This window comes from Berghia stephanieae, chromosome 2 (assembly GCF_034508935.2).
Source record: "Berghia stephanieae isolate SIO BIC M18660-M18661 chromosome 2, UCSD_Bste_1.3, whole genome shotgun sequence".
NCBI classification, from domain to species: domain Eukaryota; kingdom Metazoa; phylum Mollusca; class Gastropoda; order Nudibranchia; family Aeolidiidae; genus Berghia; species Berghia stephanieae.
In genome coordinates this window covers 7760233-7770232 of record NC_088361.1, presented here as the reverse complement: position 1 = coordinate 7770232, position 10000 = coordinate 7760233, and the positions used below count along the sequence as shown (strand labels likewise).

General features: G+C 36.3%; 1 protein-coding gene across 2 annotated transcripts in view; it reads left to right on the top strand.

Moving 5' to 3' along the window:
* Positions 1 to 10000, top strand: part of LOC144964251 (advillin-like) — a 52775-nt gene that overhangs the window by 3418 nt on the left and 39357 nt on the right. Inside the window, exon 2 of one of the 2 annotated variants that reach the window (XM_078898305.1) lies at positions 4998 to 5278. In XM_078898305.1, the coding sequence (XP_078754431.1) occupies positions 5242 to 5278 (37 nt within the window). In that variant the 5' untranslated portion in view covers positions 4998 to 5241. The remainder of the gene's footprint in view (positions 1 to 4997; positions 5279 to 10000) is intronic. The other variant, XM_078898306.1, reaches the window with a different exon arrangement.

The window sequence follows — 10000 nt, the reverse complement described above, 5'->3', positions numbered from 1 at the left end:
AGCAAGGTATTATTGGCGTATTAATTATTCTATTTTGACACGCTAATCCTGGAGGGTGGTAAAAAACACATGAAATGCTGAAATGTTGGAGTGATCGAGAAAGAAGAAGGAAATTATTTTTTTCGACATATCGAATCACGGGTTGATCCACCCAATGTGGCGTTTAAATGAGAGTGGCAAAGTCGTCTCGCCGTGACAACCGCCTTGAACATTTCTGAGATGATTATGTTCGATATCACAATAGTTTATGGTCAGGAATAATCTTTGAAATTAAACATATATTAATTTCTAACATGATCAAGTATTCTTGATCTTTTCATGCAATAATCTGACAATTAAGAAAATCAATTTGCATGAACGATGTAAGTGTTTTTATCGTTTGACATTGTCAAAAAAGTCGATCGTCGGCCCACAATCGCGAGAAACTATCGATGTTAAGTGTTTTTATCGTTTGACATTGTCAAAAAAGTCGATCGTCGGCCCACAATCGCGAGAAACTACATTTTTGACAGATTATTCCCTCATTATTATCAATAATCACCTCGCACCCCCCCCCTCCCTTCTCTCTCTCTCCGTCACACACACACACACACACACACACACACAAACACATTCTCTCTTAGTGTATCTATATCTCCCGCTTCTCTTTTTTTTGTAACCGCCTATTCCACATCCAATCTTATTTATAGATAATTTCCTGTGAAATATTTCAACCATCTTTTCTTGTCTTTTATTTTCTTTTTGTTTGTTTGTTTGTTTGTTTTTTTTTTTTTTTTGGACAATTTATTGATCTACACGGTACATTGAACAGATTATCCCAATCAGTTGGCCTTCGAGAATGTGAGTTCCAAATTCAATATTTTGAATCAATTATAGACATTTAATTGCACTGTAACTGTAACTTCCATGTTTTTATCGCATGTGCCAAAAAGTATGATCTATACACCCCATCTGGAAATTAATGTGACTTAGTTATCGGGCATGGTATGATGTTCATTGAAGACGGCTATGGCTGAGTCAACTTGATATAAACATGCATTTCAAAATAATGGCAGTGGACGCAACAGTTGGTATTGTAGTGTATAATAACGTATTGCTAATTCTTCATATTTTCAACATCAATGCCTGGACATACGGTAGCTGACCCCTAACGGATCGCTTTCGACCTATCAATCGGGATAGAAATTACAACGCGATTAGGAAAAGCTGGTCGTAGTAAGACGTTTCGATTTTGGACTCTTGGCAAATTCTGCAGCGCTATATTGCATTGGTTTTCTTTTCCCTAAGTGAACTGGGAGCCGATTGCCGACGGCTAATTGTAAGCTGTGACGTAACTAAGTGATCGGTGCCAGCATAACATTGTGTCTTGCTTTGATCCTCAAGTCTAGATCTCGTGACCAATGATAAGACCAGGATCTACGATACCTGCCTTTCTTGTCTAATAATTGAGTCTATGGATTTTATTGGGAGCTAGAGTATAGTACTGAGAGATAAGGTTTTCTGAATGTTTTGGTTTTCTATCGACCAGGCCATAATATCACGACTGGGTGTTACTCGGGTTGGACTGAAAATATTTATGGCTGAAGAATCAATTTTAACGCTAATTGTGGGCAGTAACTACATGCAAAATGTCGTTTAGAATAAGGTGTAGGTAGTTCTTTGTCTGGGGCAGACATTAAGGATGTTCCTATTAGAATGCCAATGTCCTTAGTCAACAGCATAATATGGTAGGGTGTTCGGTTCTGTCCTACATCGCCAAAACATCTCTAATCATTTTGGAAATCGATCTAAATAATCCCGAAATTGTCCACACAAAAAACTCCCCAAACCCTGAGACTCCTTTGAATTCCTTTAAAAATTGCCCTTGCTTTCGCCAGATCTAAAGATAACTAGCTACCCATTTACTAATGGGTGAACAGCTCGGTGGCAATAAACCGCCCACGATTCGTCAAGCTCAGTTCATCCACGACGAGAAGGGAATCTGCCGCTCATGTTGACGGTGCAGTGTCAGAAAAAGTAGAGAGAAACATGAAAAGAATCCCCTCAAAACTAGTCGTGGATGGGGATTATACTATAAAGATCTTCTGGATTTCAAACACGCCACAACCATTTCACCGCCAAAGCTGTCCAGTCACCAATGTGATTCAATAATATACACAAAATGACACCATACCCTACGCGATATACAAGAATGAGAGAAATAACCCCCAACAAAAAAAAGTCTTTTAAAAAATCCTATCAAATCTTTTTCCACCTCATCTTTAGATTTAATTTAGAATCAATATTTTAAAAGAAATATCGACGAACCATATTGATTCAATGTCAATACACACATAGAAACACCCAGAAACACAATGTGTGTAAGCCTGATTGTTTTTAAAAAACAATTTCTACACAATAAACTGTAGAAGGGCAACCCGTTCGTGGCTTTTAATATATTATTGCGATAAAATATAATGAGTATTGACTTCTCAGGTGACAAAAGAGTTCAACACGCAATAGGATTCAATAGTCGTACCGTCACTTCCTTCCTAATGACGTATGGTAACTTAGTAACACTGGCTCTAAACTATCGGAATAATGGCGGACGCCGTATGAAATATTTCTCTGGCGAGCTTAAAAGCGTATCCAGAGGAAAAAAACCCCATCAATTTGATCATGTTTTGACTTTTACACATTCGGATCACAAGGCATATGAAAAGGGAATGAAAAGTTCTCGCCAGCATGAAGAATAAAAAGTAAAGATTTTCTTTGTTTAGAACCAAGATGGCCGCCGTTGCCGGGCGCGTGACATCAGACTACTGAATCCAATTGTCTACACCCTTTATCTCACAATTTGAAAGCTGTTCTAACATTTTCTTATCTTTTGATATAATATTATGGACCTGCTTTGTTATATTCATTTAGTGGGTGACTGGAAAAGGAAAACTGAGAAAAAGAAAAAAAGAAGAGAGAGTATATGTAGAGGGAGAAAAAGAGATAAATGAATCAATAGATATGTATAGATAGACAGATAGATAGGTAGATATATCGATAGATATATAGATAGAAAATACGTATATAGAGTAGAAAAAGGAAAAAGAAGTAAAAGGAGTAGAAAAAGAAGAAGAAGAAGAAGAAGAAGTAGTAGTAGTAGTAGTAGTAGTAGTAGTAGTAGTAGTAGTAGTTGTAGTTGTAGTTGTAGTAGTTGTAGTTGTAGTAGTAGTAGTTGTAGTTGTAGTAGTAGTAGTAGTAGTAGTAGTAGTAGTAGTAGTAGTAGTAGTAGTAGTAGTAGTAGGAGTAGTAATAGAAGAGAAAGGAGGAGGAGGAGGAGAAGAAGAAGAAGAAGAAGAAGTAGTAGTAGTAGTAGTAGTAGTAGTAGTAGTAGTAGTAGTAGTAGTAGTTGTAGTTGTAGTAGTTGTAGTTGTAGTAGTAGTAGTTGTAGTTGTAGTAGTAGTAGTAGTAGTAGTAGTAGTAGTAGTAGTAGTAGTAGTAGTAGTAGTAGTAGTAGTAGTAGTAGGAGTAGTAATAGAAGAGAAAGGAGGAGGAGGAGGAGAAGAAGAAGAAGAAGAAGAAGAAGAAGAAGAAGAAGAAGAAGAAGAAGAAGAAGAAGAAGAAGAAGAAGAAGAAGATGATGATGATGATGATGATGATGAAGAAGAAGAAGAAGAAGAAGAAGAAGAAGAAGAAGAAGAAGAAGAAGAAGAAGAAGAAGAAGAAGAAAAAGAAGAAGAAGGTGGATGAGGAAGAGAAGGAGGAGGAGGAGGAACAGGTGGTGGAGGAGGAGAGTATAAAGTGAGGAGAAAGATTTTATCTACTCCATTTGTTAATATTGTCCACCAATTTGATTTAGTTACTTTCCATTATCTTTCTTATACCCCCAAGTGTTGAATATTGCCCGAGAGTTGACAATCTTAATTGACGAGTAAACAAAACTTCCCGGCGGTGATGATCATAAATCGCACCGATGCCTTAACCAGTTAACTGCTGTACTCCACAAAGACGCGTCTTTCAAAATTTGGCCAGAAAACTCGTCCCTCAGCTATCGATCGATTTAAATGAAGCTCATTTTGAAAAAAACAAAAATCTCCAACCTGGGATCACGCAGGTCCCAGGTTTGAGACTTTTGCCAAGATGAGAGTCGTTTAATTATAAACATTTAAGGATGTTTTTTTTTCTGGCCAATTTTTTTAACCCGTCTTTCTGAAGTACGGCAGTTCCTGGTTAAGGATCTTATCATAAAAACCCTTATGTCACTCGGCGTTTTGACAGATTCTATACATTCAGGGGTATTTTATTGACTAACAAAGAACGTGCAGGTTATAAGAAGACATTAACCGGTACTATGGTAACTTTAAGGTGAATTCATATCAAAGCATTTTGTTGCTATATTATAAATGGCAATTATTTAAAGTCCGATGCAAAATGTCAACTCTTTGTAGTTCTCAACATCAAGTTTACGTTTTGGATACGTTACTTAAAATTTTGAGAGCAAATCAAAAACCAGGGTTGCTAAAGTAAGAAATTCTAAAATTCGATTTTAAAATTATTGCAATGAGGAATTTATACAGTTTCTCTATCATTGTGTTTTTATTACTTTAAAAGTTAGCCTGGCGTTAATCCGAATTGTAAATGGTGTAAAATCTGTAACATGTCATTATTGGTATTTTGTATATTATGAACACATAATAACACATTTACAGGACATAATTTATGTATCGAACATATTTTGCATGGCCTGTTGAGATAAATGTTACTTAGAAGTTATCATTTTTATCATAAATTGAATAACGATTGTCTCGTTGATCTGACTTGATAACAACCAAAATCTCTGTAATGTGTACATTTTATCTTTAAGTCATTAATACATTTTCAAGCACACTGTAATAATTGTATTGACTAAAACTGTAAATGTTATTGATAAACTTAATATATAATATAATTATACCATTATGACAAATATATTTGACAAGATCTGCTCATTGAGATTTATTTTTGTTGTTTTATTTTGTGTGTAGATTGAATCGTTTTACTTCTACCAGATAAATTGTGACATCAAGACACACTTAATAATTTAATGTTAACATTAACAAAATAACATTGACAAAAGTTTATCATTGCTGGATTATGAAACATACATAACTATCGTTGTGACCATGACAAACTCATTAAGATGGCGTTTCCGTTATCTGAAGGATAAATATAATTGAATTGGCTTTGATCTGACGAAGAGGATTGACTGTGGCATCACAAACTGTCAAGATGAAGCAGAGGCGATTGATTGATGTCTCTCTTATGGGTAAGTAATTACTACCTTAGATTTTCTCCCTACTCTTCTCTCTACCTACCTATCTATCAATTTCCATGTCTGATTACGATTATCTGTCTATTTTTTTTTTTGTAAACTTTTAGTTGAGTTGATATATCATTAAATATATCTTTGTAATTAGTAATCAACGCGATTTATCGAAATAAGATATTATGCCAGCACATTTGTTTATTTGTTTGTTCTTGATATAAATGCCGGAACAAAATTCCATGAAAACTTACACTGTGTAGATTAATGTCGATTGCTTTTGTGACAAAACGAGTCACCGAGGCCACAGATCTGAAAACAAGAAATAATAAAGAATGAGAAAGACACACACACACACACACACACACACACATAGAGAGAGTGTGTGTGAGAGAGAGAGAGAGAGAGAGAGAGATAGATAGATAGATAGATACTGTGTATTATGTATTTGTGCGTGTGATGGATTTTACGGTAATGTTATAAGGGGGAGAATTCCACGCCGTATGTGTACAAGTGTTTGTGTTTGTTTTTTGTTGTTGTTTTGGTATTTTTGGTATGTTTTTTTACATTATATATATATAAATTCACTCACGTATTATATTGCCGAAATAATCATTTCTATGTCCTCCATTTCATCAGTCGGCATTTATCCACCAACACTCGTATATATATATATATATATGTGTGTGTGTGTGTGTGTGTGTGTGTGTGTGTGTATTTTAAGCCGGGGGTTATAAATCTCTATTGATAAAACAATCTGACAATTCTTACTGTTGCTAAAAACAAAAACAAAACAAAGCAAACAAACAAACAAACCAACAACAAAAATGAGCCTGGCACGGTCCATTGTTCAAGAACAACGGGTTGCTTCGATTATGAAATCAATCATGTCTTTTCTTTACCTGGGTTCTTTGTTTGAGTTTTTTTTTAAAATTAAAACAGCAGGGGTCATAGATAATGTTATATTATTAGTTTTTTGGATTTTTTTTATCGATCGAAAATCCCTAATAATAAATCAATAATCTAGATACAAAACTTTGATATTAAGATAGATTCTTGAATTGAGTATTTTTGTTATAATTTTTATGAACGTGATGTCTTTATAACGGACGTATAGGAACACGCTGTGGGATTATTTTCGATTGGGGAGGGGGGGGGGGGTGGACGGGGCGGAGGAAACGGGTTCTTTTGTTTGTTTGTTTATTTATCTGTTGTATTCTTTTGTTGTTTTGTTTTGCTTTTGAGTTTTCTTTCCTTATGGGGGCGGGGGGAGGAGGGAGGAGGGAGAGGGATTGTATATTTGTTAATTTCTTAATTTTTTGTTGAATTTCTTTCTTTGATTTTCGAGGGGACCGGGGGGGGGGGGCATAGAGTGGTACCAAATCATTCCACAAGCACAACAACTCCCGGAATAATTTATTGTCTCCACCGTGCTTCTTTGTTCAAACTAAAAAGCACATTCAGCAATATTGTTCCCTTTATATAAGTTAAGAGCGCAGTGTCTATTTATCCTGTGCATGATTATGCCAAGCCAACGGCTTTTTGACGAGAGTGTTATTTTATTTATACTACGATCTTTTCATTGATCTTAATGGTAGGCGGGTGGAATTGGTGGACCTTGGTCCTCAATGACCACTCAGTTGGGACTTTCTTCTTTAACTAGTTACTGCCATACCCTGGAAAAACTCGTATTAAAAAATTTGGCCAGAAAACTCGTCCTTCAAATATCGATCGATTTAAATTACTTTCACTTTGAAAAAAAAAACAACAAAAAAACAAAAAAAAAAAAAAAAAAAAAACACTCAAAACGCGAGGTCCCAGGTTTGAGAGATTTTTTCCAAGATGAGGGTTATTTAAATTGATCGATATTTGAAGGACGAATTTTCTGGCCAAATTTTTAAATACGTGTTTTTTTACAGGGTACGGCAGTTAACTGGTTAAAGTGTTTAGAGTTGGTTGGTGCCAGGCGGATGAAGTGGAATTGGGAACCACTGTTTGGATACATGTGAAAACAATCTTGGGATTTACATGGATAATGAGTGTGCTGATATTGTATTGTAGCTACAAAGAATAATGAATTTATATGTGGGAGGTGGCATTGTACAAGAATGTGATTATTATGTGGAAGTGTTTGCATATGTATGTGTATATGTATGTATGTATGTATGCATGTATGTATATGTGTATGCATATATATGACTGTATGTGTGTGGGTACCTGGGGGGGGGGGTAGTAACTAAAGAGGAATGGGTAATCAGAGATCAATAATCATGCATAGGGCACAAGGGAGGTGTGTCAGGAGAGAGAGAGAGAGAGAGAGAGAGAGAGAGAGAGAGAGAGAGAGAGGGGAGAGAGAGAGAGAGGGAAAAGAGAGAGAGCGAGCGAGAGAGAAAGAGAGGGGGGAGCGGTGAAAGAGAGAGAGAGAGAAAGAGAGAGGGTGGAGAGAGAGAGAGAGAGAGGGGGGGGAGGGCGGGGAAAGAGAGAGAGGGAGAGAGGGCGGGAGAGAGAGAGAGAGCGAGAGAGAGAGAAAGAGAGAGAGAGGGCGGGAGAGAGAGAGAGAGAGAGAGAGAGAGAGAGAGAGAGAGAGAGAGAGAGAGAGAGAGAGAGAGAGAGAGAGAATTTGATAAGTTGAGAAAGCGAAGAAGTAGGTTAAATGAATCATTAATTGCTATCGATGGATAATTCGAAATATAGATTAACAGGTATCTGTATGGATGACATATACTTAAACGAAAGATAGATAATACATAGAGTAGTAGATAGATAGATGAATGGTGCGTGCTTCATAAGATAGATAGATAGATAGATGGATAGGCATATGGATAGACAGATAGATGGATAGATTTGATAGAGGGTAATTAGCTGAAATCACGTAGAGTCGTTGTTGAAGGTGGATATAAGAGAATGAGTGAGAATAAATAAATAGATAAATAGATAGATAGGTCGAGATAGATATATAGATAGATAGAATGATAGATAAATATACTATATAAAGATTTGTATATTATTCAAATATGTTTTTAAAATGCAAAGATAAGAGATGTGAAAAGAATATGGAGGTGAAGATAAGATAAAGAGAAAATGTTAGATTTAGATGGAGATAGAGCGAGAAATCAGTGCATTGGTCTTTCAAGAATAAGAAAGTGGTTGTATGTGTATGTGTATGTGTATGTATGTGTATGTGTGTGTGTGTGTGTGTGTGTGTGTGTGTGTTAGTTGTTTGGTTTATTGTTTACGGCAACAAGCTAAAGAATAAAGTGAGATCCGCCTTTTGTTTACAATCATAATAATCAAGAGAAGATCAATCAGAAAATTGTTTGAACAGGTCTGAAAGTGTTACATCCATATTCTGTCAGACACGGCTATGTGGTCTAGTGGTGTGACACTCGCTTTCGGATCGGAAGGTCCTGGGTTCGGGCCTCGCGCTCGGCGCATAGTTGAGTCCTTGGAAAAGGCTCTTTACTCACATTCTCTCACCGTATTCTGGTATAAAATGAGTACCTGGCCGTTAACAGCGTTGTCTTTGTCTGAAAAATTGTAATATCACCTAACAGGCGTCATGTCCCGTCCTACATGTTAAAAATGTTGATGTTGACCAGGGACCCCTTGTAAAACGCTTTGAGCACATTTAGTGGATATTGCGCTATATAAAGTTCAATTTTATTTATTTATTTTATTATTATATTTTCACAAACGTTTTAGGGTCAATGTAGATCGCCATGAAGTTTTGTATGCAGTTTTCTACCAACGGCTGATAACCGAAATTGTGAAATATTTATTACTCGTTATCAGTTTAGCTCTCAGACACGAACTAATATATAATTATACAATGATGATAATAAACAAACAAATAAATGAATATCGTGCAATTGCCGAATATTTTCAGTTTATTTATTGTTTTCATAACTCGTTAATAAAAAAAAGTAATTATGATGCCTTTGGTATGCCAAAAGAGGAAAGTGTTAAAATTTTTTGTATCTTTTAAACAAATTCACGTGCGGATTTGTTTCTTGGACTCAAAGCCCTCAATAGAGGCTTTATTCTAAATGTATATTCCAACGTAAACATATATGCAGGTCTGACATCCCAACGCAATTATGGGACTAATTGTTGTTGTAGTGGACAATATTTTGCGTCATTTTTTTAGATTTCCATTACAACAATGAGCCCATAATAAATTTGGTTATCACACCTGCAAATAAGTGCACGTCGGTCTATTCCAGTGAGTTCTTTTTTTCATATAACGTCATATTTGGCCAATTAGACATACACATGTCTCTTAACCACAAGTTGAAATGTTTAATTCCGTCAAAGTATGACAAAGTTATGGCAGTTCAAAATGGTTGACCCCGTGGATGTTCGTCGGCGACAGTGAGCTGTCTTTGAATTTCTTGTACTCGATGGAGAGTATAAATAATCCACCAGACAAAGGTCTGATGTCAACAGGAGCCACCCTTGTTGTCCAAAGTGAGTGATTCGGGGTTAATAATCTTGCTCAAGGGGAAAAACGAAAGTGCCTGGGGCTGGAACCCGAGGCCCGCAGGGTCACATTTACAGAGCAATGCCTTAACCACTCGGACACATATAAAGAGGGCGGTAAACTAATTGTGAAAACAAGATAAGAAACATGGCACCATTTTGCAGCTCAACCTCGCGAAGTCACAGCTTTGAGCGTTTTTGCCATAATGAGGGTCATTTAAATCCGGTGTTTGAAAGACGAGTTTT